This window comes from Phyllopteryx taeniolatus, chromosome 5 (assembly GCF_024500385.1).
Source record: "Phyllopteryx taeniolatus isolate TA_2022b chromosome 5, UOR_Ptae_1.2, whole genome shotgun sequence".
NCBI lineage: Eukaryota > Metazoa > Chordata > Actinopteri > Syngnathiformes > Syngnathidae > Phyllopteryx > Phyllopteryx taeniolatus.
In genome coordinates this window covers 6,558,390-6,580,841 of record NC_084506.1, presented here as the reverse complement: position 1 = coordinate 6,580,841, position 22,452 = coordinate 6,558,390, and the positions used below count along the sequence as shown (strand labels likewise).

Sequence of the window (22,452 nt, the reverse complement as noted above, 5' to 3'; positions counted from 1 at the left end):
CGGATGTGCTAACCAATCGCTCACCGTGCCGCGACTTCCTGACCATGATCTCAAATTTGATCTTCTATCAAAAAGAAATAAAAATCATAACATTAATAATCTTTGATGTAGATTAATGCCAGATGCTGGAAAAATAATTGTTTTTAAACAAAATAAAGTTAAAAAAACAAACAAAAACTCGCTGGCGAAGGTTGGCAATTTGTTGTTTGGCACATGCGCGTCAGTGCAGCGTCTGCATGTCACAGTACATACTACGCATGCGCATCTCTACTGCTTGACACTTCGGAAGCAAAGCGAGGGAATTACAAACTAAAAGGTAGGTTTTTATCATTTGAGAATTATTTCACATTCCCACTACTTGCACTGACTGCTAAAAGCAAAGCAAATATTGCCGGTCATTTGTTTTGGCGACCGTTTGGTGTTACGTTACAGCAAGCGCCTGGCGTCTTACAAAATTCTCCCCATTTTGAGTTTCATCGCTTGGTCGATGCAAGACACGTACTTGGAGCAAAATTCAAGTCATTTTTAAACTCTTCGTGTTTTGCATTGATATTCGGCGCGTTTTTAAGAGACAAACCGCACCAGAACTTCAAAAAAAAAGTACAACCATTGTGCCTTTTCATCAGGTCGCCAGGTCTACCGTTAGCATGCTTCAGTGTACACTCGCAAAGTTTGGCAAGTTGGATTTTGTGAATAAATGGCTGTTATATTAACTATTCTCTATTTGCCGAATTGACCATTGAACACTGTTTGTCCAATAAAGTTTGTGATATGTAACCCATTTCATGTATATTACATCTACAGCGTAGAATACTTAAAACAATCATTTTGCGTTCACAGTTTGGTTGGACGTCGCTAGCTAGCTTGTTTCAGGCTGTTCAAACTGTACTAATAGTGAAGGCCATGGGCAGATTGGATTGCCATAGCAACGCATAAAGGCTGAAATCTGATTGGACAAAAAAACCAAACAAATCACATATTCACAAATTAGTTTGTGCTGACTAAAACAATCAACAAAGTCAGTGGCTGGGAGCGTGTAGTGCTTGCTGTGTGGGTTATTTTGGGAGTTATATCCTGTATCCGATTTACAACATAAATATTATTTTATCGACATGTTGGAAACTTTTGATCCGAGGGATGTGCTTCCAAGCCACAAATAATTTGTTGAGGTCACCTTGCCTCACTTGTACAATTATACATGAGAAAAGACCATAACAATTACGTTGTTGGGCATTTCAAAGTGCATTTATGAAGGATATTGTTCATATACTTTACATGGGTTGACAAGAGGGACAATTTTTCCAAGCCAAAGTACTTATTTTCTTTTGATCCGAGGGATGTGCTTCCAAGCCACAAATAATTTGTTGAGGTCACCTTGCCTCACTTGTACAATTATACATGAGAAAAGACCATAACAATTACGTTGTTGGGCATTTCAAAGTGCATTTATGAAGGATATTGTTCATATACTTTACATGGGTTGACAAGAGGGACAATTTTTCCAAGCCAAAGTACTTATTTTCTCATTGTCTGTAAAGAAGAAAAATATTGTTTGTTTTTATTATTTCTGTGGAACTTGTCACATATTAATGCACAGGGGGAAAAAACTTGGAAAAATGTTTATCCTTTAATCCTCTAGTTTTTCCGGGGGATCCCGAGGCGCTCAGAGGCCAGCTGGGAGACGTAGTTTCTCGAAACAGATGCCTGAGCCACTTCATCTGGCTCCTCTCAATGCGGAGGAGCAGCGGCTCTACTCTGAGCCGCTCCCGGATGCCGACCTTCTCACCCTGTGTCAACACTAATTTTGGCATTTCAAGTGCTAAAAAAGTTTTATATCGGGGCAATGTGGCCTGAAAATAAACTCTATACTTTCTTTTTTCACAGTATTACAATTTCTGATTTTAGTTGCCCCCCCCCTTCACTTACAGAAAACAAACAAGTTTATTTTTTTGTTTTTCCACTCCTGGGATTTTCTTTATTTCGCCTGATACCTAACAATCTTTTGAAATAGTTTGGTTTCTGAGCATTAACTTGCATCAAGTTCCACAGAAATACTTGAAATAAATATTTATTTTTTTCTGAATGAGTGCTTCCACTTGAAAAAAAAAATCATCTGATAAATAAACTTGAATTTATTGCTAAAATGGATAAGTCGCACAGTCCTAGCTTCAGGTGAGTTTGTGAAGTTTGTATTTTTTTTTTTAAGCCAAATCAAATCGAGAGCGTGACTCGCAGCATCTGGAAGGTCAAAGTCGGGGAACGTCGCTCAGCTGGGAGCTGCCGAATGACTCCTTCCTTCTCATAATTCAGCCCCCCAGCTCGTCTCCCGTACTAAAGCACTGTGGTTCATCCCGTTAATTCCTTTTTCCGTGGTAGCTTTTCCGTCTGAGCGAGCTTGGCGTCTGCCTGGCAGGCTGTTCCCAACGCACGCCGCTCACACTGGAGCTGAGCGACTCTGACAGGAAGCCGCGTGCTACCTGCCGACGCCACTTTCCTGGCCTACTCTCCCCGAAGCTGACAGCAGAAAGCGGCTTCCCCTGTTGTGTTTGTACACGCTTGTTTCCTGATGAGTAGTCATCTGTGGCGCACAGATGACTTCAAAAGCAGAGTTTTTGTGAGAATCAAATTCATTATTTTAAAGTCATATTACCCTGCAACGGTTCTCAAACTTTTTACACCAATTACTATTTACTACCTCAAAAAATACTTTCCAAGTACCACCGTAATAACAAGCAAAGTAAATGACAGCAGTTGGCCCATGTTGATCAAAAACAAGGCAGAGGTTTTACTCCCAAATATGTCTGTTTGGGTGTCCGGGCTCTCCCTTAGAGAGAGGGTGAGAAGCTCGGCCATCTGGGAGGAGCTCAGAGTAGAGCCGCTGCTCCTCCACATCGAGAGGAGCCAGATGAGGTGGCCGTGGCGTCTGATTTGGATGCCTCCCGGACGGCTCCTTGGTGAGGTGTTCTGGGCGCGTCCCACCAGGAGGAGACCCCGGGGACGACCCAGGACACGCTGGAGAGACCACGTCTCTCGGTTGGCCTGCGAACGCCTCGGGATCCCCCGGGAGAGCTGGATGAAGTGGCTGGGGAGAGGGAAGTCTGGGCGTCCCTGCTAAAACTACTGTCCCCGCGACCCGACATCGGATAAGCGGTAGAAAATGGATGGATGGATTTTTGTTAGCCATTGTAACATACCGCACAGTTTGACCATTACCACTGTTTAGAGATTAGAAAATCAAACACTGTACTAATAATGATTCAATTATGTATTCCCCAGAAAAGTGGACTACAGATTATACCTAAATAAATGTTTTAATCCTTTCTAAATGATTAAGTACAAATGTACTGCACTTATGAGTCAAATACAACAGAGTTGTACTGAACAAATATACTGGTTTAAGCCACTGTAACATTCATTTAATCCAGTGATTATTTCGCATACCACTAGAGGGAGCCCGTGCACCACCGGTGGTACTCGGAGGACACTTTGGGAATCACCGCTCTACCCAAAACCTCAAACTGATGTTTATTTATTTATTCCCCCAGTTTGCCTCCACCACCATGCCTGTCATTGTGTTGGTGGAGGAGGAGGGGCCAGGCGGCCACCTGACCATCGTTCCAATCTCCCACATCAGCACAGACGGTAACCACGGCCACCACTCGGTCAAGGTGAGGTCTTGGCAACCACTTGTAGGCTTTCTATAAAATTGCCACATCAGACCTTTGGAAAAAATGCCCAAAAAAAAAAAGATCATTAAATCCAATAATTGCTCAGGCCGAGGTAATTCTAACACATTGTGTGTGTGCGTCCAGGGCAGAGTCGTCCACAAAGGTCCGCTGGTTTCGTCGCCAAGTCACGACTTCATCTTGAAGGCCGCCATCGAAGGTACAAATGTAGACTTCACTTTCGACAGCAGCTTGAAATGACTTCGTTGTGTTTTGTTCTTCAGAAGAGAACTCCGGGCCTCAGGAGACATCGTCCATCAACATCGTCCTGCTGGGGACGCTGGCCAATGAATTCTCTCAGGCTGTCAATCAAGGGGTACGTCTAATTGCCGATTCTTATTGTTGCTGACCAATGATAAGGGGGAGAATTTTTGGGGGGTTTTATTTGAAATGCAAAGTCATTTGTCTTTTGCGTTTGGGGTAAAAAGAACGGGCGCGCGCTCACCCACGCGTCCGCCCCCCTCGCCACAACGAGAGCGAGCCTCGCGTTCGGCTCCCCGGTCGTGAGCTGGAGAAAGTCGGTGCTCGCGGAGGATCCCCTCCATTGTCGATAGAGGAGGTGCCGCTTACAAGGGCGCAGATAGCACTGGCACCCACTCAGATTTATCATGACATTGATCCGTCCCCTCCACTTTTGAATCACCGCCTATTCCTGAAGACGGATCTCCAACTCTGCATGCTATCTGCTTCTCATGTAAAAAAATTCCTGTACAGTTACGTTTTGTTGTACGTTTGTAAGCTTTTGACTCTCAGTGGAAATTGCAATTGGGGTTGTATCTCCTCTCCGTCTTGTGTCTCCCGCCAGGACGTGGTGACGGCCTCCGGCTTCTTGGTGCGCAAATCTCCCACGGCGCAAAAGGACAAACGGCACGTGTGCAACCTGCTGCTGTCGGGAGACCAAGCCTTCATCCGTGTGAGAACTTTCACGATGTGGTCTGTTCACGTCGCCATTAGCGGTAGAAAACATCTGTCAGGCATGATCATGAAGGAAACGAAACATCACAGACATCTTAACAAAGAAGGCCCTAATTACCCTGAAAAATGCCAAGTCATCCTCAATTCCACCATATAAATTTGAACCAATGTATAATTACTCTCACTAGTTACCAGTATATCAAAAATATTCTTGCAAAAAGCCCTAAAAATTACAAAGATTTTGTGACACAACATTGAGCGCGTCTTGTTCGCTCTTTGTAGTCATGTTGAGTGAAGGTCTTTAATTGGATTTAGAACCCAATATATTCGATGGATAATACACAAATCTAGAAAACAAACAAATGTTTGAGAATAATACATAAATATTAGACAATATAGCAAACAATCCCCGATTTTTTTTTTTAAATATACAGAATATTTCACAAACTAAAATATTAAATGGAAAAATACTCAAAAGTGAGACAAAAAGAACGCAAAAAGTGCAAATTACAATACTATTAGATGAAAACTATTACAAAATACTACAAAATTGTTAGACCAGAAAACAACTTATTAGATGGATAGCACACTAAATATTAGCAAAATAAACAAATATTTGAAAATAATACATAAACCTTACACAGAAATAAGAAAAAATCCAAACATGTTTTACAAAATATAAAACAATACTAAATATTACACCAACAAAAAGTTCTATTTAAAAAAACAAAAAGGAACAAACCAAAAGAGACAAAACCACCACATCAAAAACCCAACATATTAATTAAAAAAATGCAAAAGTTGTTTGAAGAAAAATACAACTACCGGTACAACAAAGCAAAGTATTAAATGGAAAATACTAGATAAATATTAGAAAAATACAAAAATGTGCAGCAAAACTAATGAAAGCACTTCCTGGTCTAGTCCACTACTTGCCCTAGCAGCTAGTTATCTTTAGCCTCTTTCATCATGTTATAGTGTTACATTACATTAGAGTTCAAGAAAAAAAAACCCAAAATATCTTCTGTGCCTCAGGTGTCGCGGCCTCCTCCCATTGGCCTCACATCTCCAGCCCAAGCCAAGATGAACAAACCTTTGCTCCCTGCTGCGGTTCGAAGCCAAAAAAATCCTTTTACAGTGAAAAGTAACCCGCTTTATGTTGGCTGTTACAATGTTTTTCCCCCCCCACAGGTTGTCTGTAGACCAAAGTACACGTACGTCAGGATCGGGGACCTGAAACCTGGAGCCGTGGTCAACGTGTACGGTGTGGTGGTCTTCTTCAAACAGCCCTTCAAGAGCCGTGGCTCAGGTCAGCATCCTAATTGGAGTCCATCGTCTCCTATCGTGTTGTAATTGCTGTGAATCGTATCGTTATTGGAAGGAAATAGTATCGGTACATGATTGGATTGAGTACTGTGTTGTATTTTGTATCTTAGTGAATCGCATAGTAATCTGAATGAATTGTATCATATTTGCTGTGATTTAAATTGTATCATATCATCGTTAGAGTGAGTATCGTTTTGCATCGTGATTGAAGTGTGTCATATCGTATTACATCGTCATTTTCAGCTCATCGTGTCGTATCATAATTGACCAAAATGGCTTGACATTGTAATTTGAGTGACCCATCGTATTTCCTGTCAATAATATCGTAACTGTAGTGAATCATATGATAATTGGCGTTTATCACATTGTAATTGGAGTTAAAATAAGATATCGTTAGCCGAAGAGCATAGCCCAAGTCATATTTAAACGTTTTTAAAAAAACAAAATATATTTTTGAAAGAACCGTGGTATTTTTTTTTATTCATTTGGCAACAAAATTACTTAGGCAACTATGCTATTAGGCTGACAATAGACTTTATTGAACCCCAGAAGGTTACAGCCGTTAAAAACAATATTTAATAATAATAATAATTCATCATGCTGTAACGGGAATATTCTTATTATATCCGAATTGGAATGAATAGTATTGTATCAGGCTTGATCCTCGGTAATGACCTTTATGTGCTTCATGAATATGTGGAAAAGGTGGCAGTGTCGACGGAAATCAGTGATGATGCTGCCCGCACATCCCTTTTGAGAGCTGACTGTAGCAGATGTTCGCCTGGATGCAAATCGTCGTTCCCGCCACAAATGTGGCGAGGCGAGGCGCAGGGGGCGCGGCGCCACGGCGAGACCTATTTGCGCTCTAATTACGAACTCGCGCGTGTGTGTGTGTGTTAACCAGCCGCTCACTCAGCTTTAACAGATCCTCCGCGCCGACTCCTCTCGCTCACGCACGGTGACGATGATCTCCCCTCGTGCAGCCAAGTGAGTTTCCCCCCGCGGCGGCTACGATCGGGTCACTCTGTTTTTGTTCACATTAGGACAAATCAACTTCAAACGGTATCTGGATGTGACACGGTTGAAAAGAAATGATTTCACATGTAAGAACATGTTGCATGAACATTTTTCACGTTCAATCAAAGTACATGCGTAATCTGGGTCAAATCTGAATTAAAGCGACACTAAGCAGACCCCAAAAAATGGCATGTAAATTGGATACACCACAGAGAAGAGTAACAAGCCTGTTAAACCTGACTGAATAAAAAAAAATTGCTAAGTATATGGAATCAGGTTTCAGAACTTGAATAATAAGGGCCGCCTCTCAGCTCTCAGACGCTGCGGGCGTGTCTAACGGATGCACCAAAAGGAATCAAACATATCGAGGGTGTGAGAGTTTAGACGACGTAAAATCACGTTAGGAGGCTCAGCGTCTTTGAAAAATCAATCCATTGCTTTTTTTATTTTTTCATTTTTTGGGAGCCTAAAAAAACATCACCGAGCTGTTCTGTAAATTGAGGCAGCCGGCGAAGACGCATTTCCGGGGTGTAGCCATCGTGACCTTGCTAACTGCAAGCTGGAGTGGTAAATGGGCCTTGTTATGGAAGCTAAGCACAGCTAACACACAACTGAGCAGCAGAGCCAAATGAAATGACATCACTTTGTACTTATAAAGGGGGGGGCTGTGATTTAGCCCCACCCACAAAATCAGGAAAATACAAATGGTGAAAAGGATGCTTAAGCTATAAGCTCAACAATTCAGCACTGTATTGTTATGTCTTTGCATATTTTTTCAGTGAAACTTCAAACGGATTTAATTTATTTACAAACAAAACACGGATCTCTGCTTAGAGCCCCTTTGAACTTGACCGTGTGTAGATACGGCGAGATGTGTTTAAATGGGTCAGAGAACACTTTTGCAGTTTTATAGATGGATAGGTATTTTTGAGAAAAGCTTCTTTTCGTCATTAACCCCCTTTCACACGGTATATTATAGCCGAGAAAACACAGAATGAGGGTTACAGCGTCAACCCGCAAATTTGCTGGCTTAGGTGCTTGTATCAGAGACCCATCGTAGGTACCCACATGGCGATCCTGAAATTTCCCTGTGACCAAAGTAGGATTAGCGGCATGTGGGTACATAGGTCTACTGTTACATGCCTGAATTTTGAGGAATATCTTCGTGAAGGTTGCAATTGGCTGGCGACCAGTTCAGGGTGTGCCCTGCCTCTCGCCCGGAGATAGCTGGGATAGGGTCCAGCACGGCCGTGACCGGCAGAACGGAAGATGAATGAATGAATGAATGAATTATTTTGAAATGTTGGGGTAAAGAACTCACCCCCCCCCCACCCCATTGAATGTGCACTGTAGGTACACTATCGAATGTTACAAGAAAAGTCGTCAGAATCATACCGCCGATGGAAAGCTAGAGCGTTTTGAATCCGTGACTTTTAAGAACTGCGGTGTAGCTTGAAACCGGTAACCGGGCCACGCCTATTATCGATGAAGACGTAGCTTTCTCGGTGGAGGTCAACGGAAAACACAGCTCTGATCAAACTTGGAGGGCCGTTTTGTCTTTTCTCCACAGACTTCTGCTCCAGCCTGAAGATCACTGATCAATCCCAGCAAAATATCGTCTGCACCGTTTTCTGCCCCAAACTGGAGTCGCACCCCCAAATCTTCCAGATCGGTGACATCGTGCGCTTACACCGAGTCAAGGTTCTGTATCGTTTGTTCGAAGCCGTAATCGGTCAATTTACACTTACTCTAACCTCCTTCCCACAGACTCAGATTTACAAAAATTCCCTAAATCTGGTCAACACATTTGGCTTTTCCGCACTAACCTTTAACGGGATGGCGGGTGCTGACACGGAGCCGCGGACCTCCAGCAATACCTTCCACTTCACGGAGGAGGACCGTCGCGCCGTGACGGAACTGCGGTCCTGGGTGGCCGGCCAGGATCTGCTGCCCCCGGACCACGCTATCCCACTGTCTGCCGCCCAGCCCAGAATGTACTTCAACCTCACCTGCCAGCTGCTCGCCAAAGCACCCGTCGACACCACCTGCACCCTGCTTAGGGTAAGAGACTTTTTTTGTGGGTACACTCATGAGCGACGTGCGTAGCAAATTTCATTTTGCCAGGTGGGACTAACTTTGGGGGCTGTATTTTCAAAAAGAGATTCCAGGGGGTAAGGATCCTCGGTAATGACCTTGCAATGCTTTGAACCAAAATGGCAGACTTCCTGTGTCTTCTCGGGCATGAGTTCTTTGTGGGTCTAACAAATTCCATGTTGCCAAGTCAAACTGGCTTCAGGGGCTGAGTTTTCAGAAGAACTCCAGGGGTCAAAGGTCCCTAGAAATGACCCCTAAAATGTCTGCTCAGACCAAAATGGTAGACTTCCTGTGTCTTTTTAGTGTGTGTTCTGAAGAGTTCTTTGTGAGTCTTCTCATAGTAGACATGTCTACCAGATTTCATGTTGCTAAGTGGAACTGACTTTGGGGTGTTAATTTTCAAAAATGCCAGTCTTTCTCCTGGAACTGTTTGATCAATTGATCATGCCATCATCATTTCGATTTGTCCCGAAGTCACAGCGCGATCGCTTTTTTTATTCTGCAGGTGTGGGACGGCACCCGCTGTCCTCACACTCTGCTGAAAGTGACGGTGGACGCAGACATCGTGGAGGGTCCGCGCTCCTTCTCCGAGGAGCGCGAGAAACTCATCGCTAACGTGCTCGTGTACGACAACCACGTACAGTCCGCCCAGCAGCTCAAGGTTAGAATTCACACACATTTCAAACTCCGCCGCTAACCAAAACCGCTACGTCAAATCACTTCTAGTATGGCGTCATGAGACACATGCGTTTTTGGTTTTTCTTTTTCCCCAAAACAATTCAAGAGTTCAGAATGGCGCCGTCTACAGGCATCTGCTAGTCATTACAATGATTTACAAACCTGAATTTCACAGACAAGCTGAGCGAGATGCTCTTCCCAACTACCCGTTGAAAAATGGAGTTAACGGTTGGATTCCAATTGACAAATACAAACAACCCTCCATGACAGTGAATGAGTGAGCAGACTTGGTGTTCCCAGACTGATGTGGAGAGAGCTGGTCATGTGAGAGGGAGGTTTTAAAAAAAAATAAAAATAATAAAGTCGAAATAGCGCTGAGCTGCATCGGCGGGTAAATAAAGCTCGCCTCTGCTGAGCCACCACGTGAGATCGAGGGATTTTCTCTCGTCTGAAACCTGCTGACTGAGCACACTTTTAGCAGATGGAGTCACAGCGCTCCAGGTTCATTTTTTTGTTTGCTCTCTTGGGCAGTGCTTTAAATTGAAAGCCTTTGGAATGAAAGAGGACAGTCAACAAGACTTCAGATAAATTCAAGTTGGTTTTTTTTATGCGCTTTGATGTATGCGACGGATTTACTGGGATACTTCGGGGGCCTGCACATGCCCAAAAACAATGTTTCCATGTGTACACATCCTGGTGAAAATTCTGTATTTAAGGGGGTCCACCAAATACCTCAGCCATCGCTCCATTGCTCCATTCGCTGTCTCGTGCTTTCAACTTTATATATTATATTATATTATACAGACAACAGGCCCTCACTGTCCATCCAAGCAATTATTTTTATTTTGTTATTTTATTTGTTATTTGTTTGATTTATCTGTCGCTGTCGCTCTCTCGTGCGGCTGTCGTTGGCCTCGTGGCTCTCGCTCATTATCTCCCGTTTAGCGCTCGCGGTTGATCAGGCCGTACTCGACATTTCTGTGCCATTCGCCGCTGTTGGGCTCACGTGGCGTGTTGTTTTTCAAGCATTTGCGCTGAGCCGTTGCGGCGCTCCTCCTCCACTTCCCGTGCAGCGAGCGCAGCTATGAGCGAACTTCGCTTTTTGTGTGTTTATGTATGCAAACTGTGCTTGTCATTGGCTGTGCACTCCTATCCAAAAGTACTTTCTTTCCCTTCTCTCGACATCACCGCTGCTTGTTTTCCCCCCGCAGGCCCCCCTGTTCCAATACTTTTGCAGGGACGTGTAGAATACAGGGGTCAGACGGTTGACGTTTTACGAATTTGAAGCAATCCCCTCCGTACTGGTGGCAATCCGGGGTTAGCGTTTAGTCGCGGCCGAATACAAAAATTGTTTGTTTGTTTTTCCGCCCGGTTCGTCCCACGGTCCCCGAACGCCTCCCGGGTGTGCTAATCTGCTCATAAGTAAACCTAGTCCCTACTGAACCTTCTTATTGGCCCAATATCTCAGAACCACACATACACTTGGCAAAGTGCTTAACACGCTGCCCTCTTGTCTGGTTGCCATGCCGATGCGCACGGTGACGCCACAGCCCCCCCCCCCCCCCTCCAAGCCCTTTAAAAACGGAAATATTCTTAATCCCTCGCAGGCGGGCGAGAAAATGACGGCAAACTAGGACACACGTAGGCCGCTTCATTAGGTACGAAGGGTGTCACGGTTTACGCTACACCCAAAAATGAGAATTGATATGGACGTTGGTGTGAAGGTCACGCTTCCGCTTACTTTAAGCGCAGTAGGGGAAAGACATTCAAAACAAAAGTGCTTTTTTTCTGACCTTCAAAATGAAATTTCTAGCTGTAGATTGTTCGATATAAATATTTTTAAGAACGTATAATGGCTTCAATATTTTCTGTTTAGGGAGGTGCCACATTTATAGTTGATCTTGTTTTGTAGAAAAGTGCTTCTTTTACGGTGTACAGTCAATAGTTTTTTTTTTTTCAGGAAAATGCAACATATAGTTTTTCGTCTGTAGGAAAGAACAACACCAATAGTATTGGTAACACCATTTTTTTTTTGTAGCAAAGCAGAGTGTGCATATTTAGTTTTCTTGGGAAATGTTCCTGGCTGCACTGGTCTTTCGATGGCAGATGTTCTCCTAGATTTGTTCCACACTGCAAACACATCGTAACTCCCCGTCTGGCAATCAAACACATTCGGGCTCCACTTTGTTCCTGTGTGCGCGCAGTGACTCCTCTGAGTCTTTCTGCTGCTTTTCTCTCTTCACGCCGCCGCTTAAACGCTTTAGCTCTCCCGAGACATGCTGGGGAAACACTTTCAAAAAACAACAACTGGATTTGCAAACAAAAATAGGGTGTTTACTTGCCATCTCAGTGGAATTGAATGCAGTTTAAAAAGAGACCCATATTCCTACATGGTCGTTTTAGTTTTCAGCAAAGGCTCGTTTAGTCACTTTGCCCAATGCTCAAATATTTCTTTATTTGAAGAGCTATGTTATGCATTTGGTAGCGTTTCTGTTGACAGCACTGTTTGCAGTACACCTGTGTCGATCTTACCGATCACATTCCGAATGTTCCTATTTTGCATTTGTGTATAGTTTGTAGAAACGCAAACTGATAGTGGTGGTAATAACGGGTAAATGAAGTCACGCAAGTCGCTACTGAAGGCCCAGCTACCAAACGCACAAGCCTCCACTGCTTTCTAGGTACTGTACGTCCACGTTTTCCGGGAGTTGCGGCGGCGTTCCGGCCTTCGTGCCGCCGGGCGGCAAGCCTCGATGTTCGGAACACGTGAGACGCTTGGCTGAAGATGACTCATTCTTCTTCGACTTCTGCTCCTCAGCGTTGATGTGATTACGCTTCATGTGCGTTTGCGCCTTCCGTGAAACCCTTAAGCAAACGGCCGTAAAACAAGGACGGCGATGTTTGATTCCCTCCGAAGGCCAACGTTGACACTTCAAATCATCACTGCGACGATGATGATGATGGGAAGGAAGAGGAGGACATGTTTTTGTCATCTTCAGGCTTGTGGTGACAAACATTTGAGGGGGGGAAGCAAGTCCTCTCCAGCCATCTGACTCACTGGTCATGCTGCACAGTTTGATGCGACAGCGCCATCTGGTGCCCTCCACAGTAACAGCAGGAAGCCCTTTCCTTTCGGCACTACGTCACACGTTTGCCGCTTTCGCACTTGTCTGCTTTGTAGATTTCCGCAAAAGTAGACAAATGATTGAATCTGCCAAGTAGACGGCGATGTTGATGTTACACTTGCCTAACAGGAAGACCAAACACGAAAGCTAGACTTGTGGAAAAAGAAGGCAAACTATTGATGTTTCCCTTTCCTAAGACAAAAGACAGACAATTGAAGTTAAGCGGATGCGGCCCAACCCGACTGAAGTCTTTTGGCCGATCAGTCGGGTTTTGCAGAGATTCGAAATATGAATCGCCAGTATATATATATATATAAATGTGTGTGTAATTTGATAGTGTATATTCTCGACTGTAGTTTGATCATCTTCCTCACCGTCCTCCACCAGCCCGGAGACTTCTTGAGAATCTTCAACCTGCGGGCCATCCCGGGTTCCGTCAAGGTTCCCGGGCTAAGCAGCAGCCAGGTGGAGGAGATCAACCATCTTTCCTTCCACCTGCACGGCGGCACGGCGTACGGCAGGGGCGTACGCCTTCTGCCCGACAACAGTCCCGAGCTTCAGGAGCTCAAGAGGTGACTTTTATATGGTGGACTACTAAATCGGCGAATCTGTGCGTGTTGAACAGTAGTTCTCTAAAACCCCTCCAAAGGGCTCCTTAGTGGCCCCTTGTCGCATGGAGTGAGACAATGAGCTGAAGGTCGCACGTCCATGTTGACTTCCTGCTTTGCACGCAGGCTGCTGGAGGTGGCCCAGGAGGACACCAAGGTCAACCATCCCGAAGTCAACGACTCGGCGCTGTGGGACGTATGGAACACGCCTCCAAAGACTCCTGGTAAGGAGGATGAATAACCCTGCTGTTCAACAGTCTGAACAATCGTCAGCCTAATAGCATAATTGCCCAAGTCGTTATTGATCGTATTCAGAAAGCAAGAAAAAAAACAACAAAGTTGCCTCGAGTCAACTTTCAATGACATGGACAGACATAAAGAAAAAAAAAATATATACATTTTTAGCAAGCAACATTTGATTTTGTGGCAGTGGGTTAAAAATGACGTGGACAATTATGCTTTTAGGCTCACGAATTGCCGCAAACAACATAAAAAAAGACGCATTCATGTTCTTGGTTTGAATATTGAGCCCGTGTCACACGTTCCTTATGGTCAGATTTGGTAAACAAAAGGGAGGATTTGAAACCTTTTTGTAAGTCGTCTAACCATCTCGATGCTGTCCGTCTCATGTTTTTAGAGAGCGGGGCTTCGGCGGAATTCAGAACAGGTAGGAAACTTGATACGTTGAATATGGGGCCGGGCAATTATTATTATTATTATTTTTTAATTGATTTATTGGAGTTCATTTGTCAAGATTTTGCTTTGCAGCTGCTTCCATAGTTGAGAGGGCATCTCTGCTGACAACATAGCTGCGAACATTCATTTTGATTTGATTTTAAGCCCTATGCGGAATGTTCTAAAATGTGAAAATGTCCCCTCGACGGTGACACACAACACATCCCCCTCCCCCTGTTTTGAAAACATTTTTGTATACATTTTTGGGGTGATGTTTGTGTTTGCATCGCCTTCTAGAGAGAAGGTGCGATCACGACGTTGAGCCCGTGACCCTCGGCCAGCTGCGGCGTTGCCCGCCGGGCGGCTTTCATCACGTCAGAGCCCAGCTGCGATCCTACCAACCTCGTCGACTCCACCAGGCGCTCAAACTCTACTGTAGCAAGTGCACTTCCATGTACGGAACACACGCGCACGTTGTCTTCGTGTAGCATCTCGGTTTGTTTTGAGCGACTTCCTTGGGCCGCGGTGGGTTTCAACTGGAAAGGCGCGCCGCTACTGGTGTCGTCCTCCAGGCAGGACGTCCCCGACGACGAGCACGTGGCGAACGTGTTCGCCGAGGCATCCGCCGACCCGAGCGGCCCCCCCGGCCCGGCGCCCTGGTCCCTCTCCGGGCAGGTCCGTTTGCCCGGCGACCTCACGGCGGGACCGCCCAGTCGCACGCTCGACGTTCACCTATCGCCGCAGCTCACGTCCGAGGGGAAGACCAAGGAGCTCATCTTCCTTGGGGGTAAATCAGGCACATATCGACAAAAAATGCCACTAGAGGCTGACGCGGGAGTGTTTTTTAGCTGCCGCTCAGAAATTGATCCCATCCCTGTTTTTTTAAAAAAACATTTTGTTTTTAAAAAAAAATTATTATTATTATTTTTTTTTTAAATACCCCTTTTTACCCCTGCAAAAAAGCTAAGTGACACCAATGACATCACCATTATGACTTCTTACTGTGATTCCCCGAAGCTGCATTTTGATGTTTTTCAGGCTCCACACTACAGGAAGCGGGTCGCCTCGCGGCCACGTACCACAACGTGGTCCCCGTCAGGTCGTCGCCAGGAGGTCATCTGGCGCTGCTGGACCTGAGCGCGCCGTTCCTCTTCCGGGGCAGAAAGAGGTTCTACGGGTCAGCACCGCTGATTCCCCAATGTCACTCTTGAAACAACTTATCGGCTGATGAGTTGATGACTTTCTGTGCATGGGTGCGTGCACTTCAGGTGTAAGAAGTGTTCCGAGGGAGCTGCCATTACAGAACCGACAGCAGATGGAGACAAGGTCATTGACGAGAAAATCATCGCTGAAGGTCACTTTGCTATTTTCACAAATAATAATCAAGGTCCTGATACTTTTGTCCACATTTTTTCAGTTTCTGTATCTCCTGCACTTTTTTTTATTTATTTATTAATTTTTTATGTAGGTGTCCTAATACTTTTGTCCACTTTTCAGTTTTGTTTTTGTATGTCTTAAGAATTTTGTCCGCATTTTTCAGTTTCCGCATGTCATGCATGTACATTTTGGTCACTTTTCACGGGCTGTTGGTGTCCCAATACTTTGGTCCGTTGTTTTGTGTGTCTCTGCGCAGCGTTCGGCGTTCACCTTCTGAAGTTCGTCCTGCTGCTGAAGTTCCGTCTGCAGGACGCCGGCGACGCGCTGGACGCGTACCTGTGGAGAGACGCGGTCGGTCGGAGCGGGCGGCGCATCACGTCACAGCATAGCGTGGCAAACCCCCAATCAACAATTGCGTCTTTTGCTCAGGAGTCTTTGTTCAACGTGTCGGCGGAGGACGCCGCAGCCAACCAGGAGGCTCAGGACAGAATCCGACGAACGCTGGACTCGCTTTGTCCACCGGAGGGCAGTGCGGGCGAACGACCCTGGCTGGACTTGTGTTTGGCGGCGTACGGAGCGAACGACGAGGAAAACAAAAACGCGCAAACCTCCTACCAGATCTGTCACACGAGCACGCGCTCGCACGAACGCCCTCGACTATGACCGCTTTGATTATTTTCCAAAATGACAATTATGAGGAGCCTTTCAAACGTTTGCTTTTCATCATGTAGCGTCCCTTCAAAATAAGAGTCGGGTGCAACCGCCACAGGAGAAACAAGTGTTATTGGCTTTTTCGTTTTGAGTGATAAGCAAAGAAAATGTGACCTTTGGACAAAAGTAATGGGACAGCTCTGAGAAGCGGTACAAAATGATGAGGGCACGTACAGGAAATGAAAATATGGTTTGGGCAAAGGTATTGGGACACATCCAGGAAGGGTTTTTTTGTAAGAAAAATGAGCAGAAATATAATTTTACAGTAGAACAGGAAATTTGGTTCATTGATGCTAGTGTGGGAAACTAGCATTTTAATTTGATTAAACATTTCTTAACATTTGTTTACACGTGTGTGACAGCTGACAACGTTAAAATATTAAGAAGTCGTGTGTACACTCAATAAAGTTATGATGGCCACAGTTTAACCCTGGAACAGATTCATTGACAATTTCCCGTGGGAAATGTTCCTTTTGAAACGAAAACAACTGAAAAGGCAAGCGTCATTCGTAAAGTGAGTTCACTTTCTGAGCACCTTTTGACAGTTGCGACCCCCCCCCACACACACACACACACACACACCCCGTCTGATCCTCCCCCGCTGCGCCCCGCCATTCCTCCGGGCTCCTCCGTCACTTCACGCCGACCTCTGAGCGCCCCTGACCGGCTGCGCCCGCTGATAGTTCCCGGAGGACTTCTTCTTTCTGGAGACTGCGGGCCAAGTTGGGCTGTCGATTTAAGCTCACTTTTTGGGAACAAAGTTGACATGGCTCGCGCGTCGTGGGACTCCCGTGGGTGCCGGGCTTAACGGAACCGCGCCATGCTGACCCGGCTGGTGTGCGTGTGGATGTGCGCCGAGGCCGCCGCGCGCGCCGCGGATGAGCAGAGCCGACGGTGGCGCACGTTCGACGGGGCGACGTCGCGGGATGTCCTCTGGCCGGGGTCGGACTCGCAGTCGTCCGAACCCGCGGCGCTTCCAGCGAGCCCTGTGCGTCTTAGGAATGGACGAGGAGCGGATGCGGAGCGGCGCTCGAGCGAATGCCCACACGGGGCGGCGGTGGCGAGGAGGCGCACCGAGCGGGCGAGAGGTGAGCGGCTCCGCCGCCGAGCCGCTGCCGCCTGGCGGGCCTCGGCTCAGGAGCAAGACCTCGAGTCGGCCTCCAACGCCAACGCCAACGCCAGCGACTACGACTACGACGACCACGCGGGGCCCGGCTCGACCGACGCGCCGCCCTTGGAGCCGGGCACCCCGCGGAGCAAAGTCAAGCCGGTGAGGAACCCCTTCTACCCGCTGGGCGCCGGGGCGCTCGGCGCCTACGCGCTGCTGGCGGCCGCCTTGGCGTTGGTGTGCGCGGGCGTGCTGGGCAACGTGTCGCTCATGTGCATGGTGTGCCACAACTACTACATGAGGAGCATCTCCAACTCGCTGCTGGCCAACATGGCGCTGTGGGACTTCCTGGTGCTCTTCCTGTGCCTGCCGCTGGTGCTCTTCCACGCGCTGACCGACGACTGGCTGCTGGGGGAAATGGCCTGCAGGCTCGTGCCCTTCCTGGAGGTCAGCGAGCGCCTCACAAGCGCTCTCCTCTTCTTCCCCATCTTCCTTTTTCTCCTTCTCCTCGAGCTTCATCTTTTTCATCCCTTTTGTTCTCTTTCCATCCTCATTGTTTTCCTCTGCTTCCTTTTCGTACTCTCCCTTCTCCCAACTCCTCACCCTCCCCTTCTTTCTGCTCCTCTTCCTCCTACTCCTTCACTTCCTCCTCAAGATGACTTGTTGACGTCACGTAAAAGCCGCCGCGTGGTCACGAAGGCATTAATACCACAGGGCGCCCTGTTAGGTCCACAGGAAGTTTAGTTGAACGTTAGCGGCACGGCGAGTGAGCGGTTGACGCGTCCGCCTCATCGTTCTGATATTGGCAGTGGCGGTTATACGATACGGGCGATATGGGCAGCCACTCCTCAAAAAGTCTCGCTGTCGCCTCCGTGCCGGTGAAAAAGCGACAATTCGGACAAATATCGTTATCGCTAAAGGAGGACGAGGCGTAATTAAGAGAAGGCCGATCAGCCGTGCCGAACCCGAGCTAAGCGGTCATTAAACGTAACCACGAAACACCAGAGCAGATCTTCACCGTGACAACCGATCACTCCGATTGCTCGTTAGCTAGCGAATCAGCGCAAAAGCGAACCGAACGGCAAAGAAAAAGCCACTATATGGTAAAAGAAGCTGAGCTAAAGACGTCAAATTGGATCAATCCAAACTGGAATAAAAGACAATTTGCTGTCAATATTTTGGCACGCAAAATTATTTCAAGAAAGTAAATTGAAAAATGCTAAATAAATGTAAATAAAACATCAGACCATCTTTTATTTACGCGGGCGTTGGTTCTTCCTGTGTTTTATTTCTTTTTTTTTTTTTTTTTTTTATTGCTCAAAAGCCCGCATAAATAAATTCTCCTTCGTTCTTTTATTGGGGAGGTCTGCTCATCCCTCCTTCTCTTTTCTGTCCGAATTGATCTTTTATTTTGGCAGGATTTCGGTCCTTCCTGCTCAACGAGTAAGTGTAGGAAGTGCAAGATGGCAGACCGCATTAAGGCGTCTTTGAATGTTTTAATCCGATCGACATGAAGAAGAACCTGCTGTTCACCAATCACAGCACAGATCACAATTAATGAGCAGGACCGCTCAGATTAGAACAAAGTGATTTATTAATTTCTGTTCTTCACCTTTTAATCCTGTAATCTTATTAACGAAAGAACGTCTCATTATTGAAAACATTCAGTTGAGTTAAACACGAACAAATTGCTGTTATACGCTATTTGATCGTAACATACATATTGTGGATTTAATGTGTGATTTCCTTCATTTCAAAGGATTTTAGGTGACCTAAATCTGTGACATCACAGATTACCACTCTGTCTAATCTGTCTTTTTTGGTGAGATGTTTCTCCTCCATGTCGCTTGGAACTTTTTTTTTTTTTTTTTTTTATTTGGATGGTATGCTCACCTTTCCTGTGCGATATAGAATTTTGTTTAATGACAATACTAGACAAATCCTCATCTCTTGTTATGGTGGGCTGTTGGCTCTTCCTGTGTCTAAACTCAGAGCAACTCTTTTATTTTGGCGGGTTGCTCATGTCTTATTTTGGAAAGGTGTTGCGTCCTCGTATCGTTTCCCATTTTTAGTGACATCATCTTTTATTTTGGCAGGTTGTTGGTCCTTCCTGTCCTTTTTCATTTTTCAAGATTGCAAAAAAATGTCTTTTCGTGGGTCGGTTTGTTGGGCATCCCTGTCCTTCCGCTGATGTGTCTTTGCGCTTGCCCCCAGGTGGCGTCCCTCGGGGTGACGACGTTCACTCTGTGCGCCCTCTGCATCGACCGCTTCCGTGCCGCCGCAAACGTGCGCTCGTACTACGAGATGACGGACAACTGGGCTTCCACCGCCGCCAAGCTGGCCGTCATCTGGGTGGGCGCCCTGCTGTTGGCCCTGCCCGAGCTCCTCATCCGCCAGCTGGTGACAGAGGAGGCCGACGCCCCCGGAGGCGGCGCGGCGGGGACGGCGTGCGAGCGCTGCGTGGTGCGCGTGTCCACCCGACTGCCGGACACGCTGTACGTCCTGGGCCTGACGTACGGCGGCGCCCGCCTGTGGTGGTTCTTCGGCTGCTACTTCTGCCTACCCACGCTCTTCACCATCTTCTGCTCGCTGGCCACCGCCCACAAGATCCGCGGGGCCGAGCGGGCGGCGGCGCCCACGCGCGGCACCAAGAAGCAGATCCGCCTGGAGAGCCAGATGAACTGCACGGTGGTGGCGCTGGCCATCCTCTATGGCTTCTGCCTCATCCCCGAGAACATCTGCAACGTGGTGGTGGCCTACATGGCGGCGGGGGTGCCGCCCCGGACCCTGGACGTCCTGCACCTGCTGAGCCAGCTGCTCCTGTTCTGCAAGGCGGCCGCCGCGCCGCTGCTGGTCCTGTGCCTGTGCGAGCCTTTCCGCCGGGCATTCCTGGACTGTTGCTGCTGTTGCTGTCGGGAGTTCGGCGCCCCCTACCCCGAGTCGTCCGCGGACGCCGGTGGCGTCGCCAACGAAGAGCTGGAGCTAACGCGCGGTGACGCCGCCCCCGACGACGGGGAGACGTCCACCGCCTACGCCGCAGTTGGCACCCACTGCTGAGATCAAAAACTTAACTGGTGACGTTGACGGACCAGACAATTTTACCTTTTAGAGAATTCGTCAAAAATAGTTTACGCTGGATCGGAAAAGTATCTCTTCCTGTACTTGATTACAGTGCCGCCTGGCAGGAATGCCCTGACCTGTGTCTGTAACCATGGAAACCAGAGCCAATATGCTAACACTGTCGTAACCTCGGGCAGAAGTCACGCTTTTTAACAGCCAGTCTTGGCCGTTGCTCGTCACAATTTCCACTGGCTGCCACTTGCTGTTCTTGTTGCAGTTGTACTAATTGCTTGTCACAGTTGCCACTAGTTGCAGTTGGAACTAGTTGCAGTCGTGGCAACTGGAACTAGTGCAGCTAGCATCAACTATCGCTGCAAGCCGCCATTGCCACTAGGTGTGATAGTCGCAGTTGTTACTAGCCACAATGGCCACTAGTTGCACTAGCGGCGACTGCGACTAGTGTAGCTAGCGTCAACTATCGCTGCAAGCCGCCATTGCCACTAGCTGTGATAGTCGCAGTTGTTGCTAGCCAAAATGGCCACAAGTAGTCGTACTGGCAGCGACTGCGACTAGTGCAGCTGGCGTCTACTGTCGCCGCAAGCCACCATTGCCACTAGCTTTACTAGTCGCAGTTGTTGCTAGACACAGTCACCACGACTTACAGTTTGAGGTACTTGCAGTCGCCACTAGTGACACTGGCTGCTAGTGCATCTAGAGTTGACCAGAACAGCCAACTTCACAGTTGAGAGGGTGAGACTTTGAAGATAGGGAGTCTATCTTCAGCCAAAGTGATGCAATGTGCCGTAATCCACAGATATTAGGTCAGGAAAAGCTAAGGTTTCACTGTTGTCTTGATCCAGGATTCACGGAGAGCAGAACAGGGAAACTTACACTTCGTTGGAATTTGTAGAATAGGCAAACGTGATGAGGCAGAACTCTCACGGGGTCATGTTGTAGTGTCTTGCACTCTGACATTGACTGCATTATTAACAATGCTGTGGTCACTAGTTGCACTAGCGGTGACTGCGACTACGGCAGTCAACTTTCACCGCTACTCGCTCACTAGCCAATGTAAACCGATAAAAGTTGCCCACACAACAGGAAGTTTGTTTCTGGTCTTTCGGTTCAGTTTAAGCCTAAGTGGCGATCACAAGTGTCACAATTGTACGTTAGCTTGTTATGTAGAGACACTTTTTAGCCATGTTAATGATCATTAAAAAGGTTCCAAATGTGCATTTTGTCCATCTGTGCTTTCCAACTTTGTCAAGTTGGCTTTGCGTGGTTGCTAGAAGCGTTGCATAGGAAAAAAACGGCACTCTTTTGTGTCTTCAGATCTGCAAAGTATTCACAGCGCTTCTTTTTTATTTACATTTTATTATATTAGAGCCTTATTCCATCATGGATTGAATTCATTTACGACTGACTTAAATTTGCAGAGTCACTGCCTGCTTTTCCTCAGCTGTTTTTTTTAGTTTTTTTTTTTTTGGGGGGGGGGGGGGTCATCTCACCATCACTTGGACCGTTTTTGGCTCCGCCCAACTGGCGGCGTGAGAACAAGGCCGCCATTGTCCTCTCGGCGCGCCGCCATGTGAACGGGCCCACAGTGCTCTGACACTGATGTATTGTGTTCTTTCTGGCCCGCAAACAAGCACCAAAATATCCCAAACAAGCGTGGGCTGGAGTTGGAAACGCTGCTCTCGGTGCACTTCACTTCAGACTGATCACATGCTAAAGTGCTATTGCTAGCATGTTAGTTTATGTTAATTGATAATAATCATTTCATGCAGTCTAATCCCGCATTGTTGTGGTTTTGGCAGGCCTGGGCGCTGCGTGTTCGTGTCTTTGTGGACCGGGCTGGTGGCCCCTGCCGCTGCTCCTGCAATTAGACGGGCCCCATACAATGGGGCGGCGGGGACGGCACAACAAAACGCTGACACGCCGCCCCGAGCACACGGAGGTCCCGGTAGGGTGGTGGGCGGTGGTCTTAGGGAGGTTCCACGGCAATATTTCCGACCAAAACTCTTAACGTGTGT

The 22,452-nt window shown here is 47.0% G+C and overlaps 2 protein-coding genes across 10 annotated transcripts; both read left to right on the top strand.

The window, feature by feature from the left end:
• Window positions 1-213: 213 nt before the first annotated feature.
• Window positions 214-16,679, top strand: pot1 (protection of telomeres 1 homolog). 9 transcript variants are annotated; one of them, XM_061773124.1, is made up of 19 exons: window positions 214-316; window positions 3,546-3,668; window positions 3,813-3,885; window positions 3,950-4,041; window positions 4,531-4,638; window positions 5,676-5,750; window positions 5,832-5,949; window positions 8,554-8,684; window positions 8,751-9,044; window positions 9,583-9,738; window positions 13,268-13,452; window positions 13,615-13,712; window positions 14,126-14,155; window positions 14,461-14,617; window positions 14,736-14,950; window positions 15,202-15,340; window positions 15,432-15,517; window positions 15,797-15,891; window positions 15,970-16,679. In XM_061773124.1, the coding sequence occupies exons 2-19, from the start codon at window positions 3,561-3,563 to the stop codon at window positions 16,201-16,203; spliced, it is 2,394 nt and encodes a 797-aa protein (XP_061629108.1). In that variant the 5' UTR covers window positions 214-316; window positions 3,546-3,560; the 3' UTR covers window positions 16,204-16,679. The 9 variants fall into 9 exon arrangements, with proteins under 9 accessions (XP_061629108.1, XP_061629106.1, XP_061629105.1 ...); XM_061773122.1 differs by having other exon boundaries at window positions 15,432-15,550; XM_061773117.1 differs by adding an exon at window positions 2,830-3,150 and having other exon boundaries at window positions 236-316; window positions 8,554-9,044; window positions 15,432-15,550.
• A 133-nt stretch (window positions 16,680-16,812) lies between these two features.
• Window positions 16,813-21,652, top strand: LOC133477860 (prosaposin receptor GPR37-like). The gene is made up of 2 exons (XM_061773125.1): window positions 16,813-17,806; window positions 19,574-21,652. Exons 1-2 carry the CDS (start codon window positions 17,072-17,074, stop codon window positions 20,414-20,416), a joined length of 1,578 nt encoding a protein of 525 aa, XP_061629109.1. The 5' UTR covers window positions 16,813-17,071; the 3' UTR covers window positions 20,417-21,652.
• Window positions 21,653-22,452: the final 800 nt, after the last annotated feature.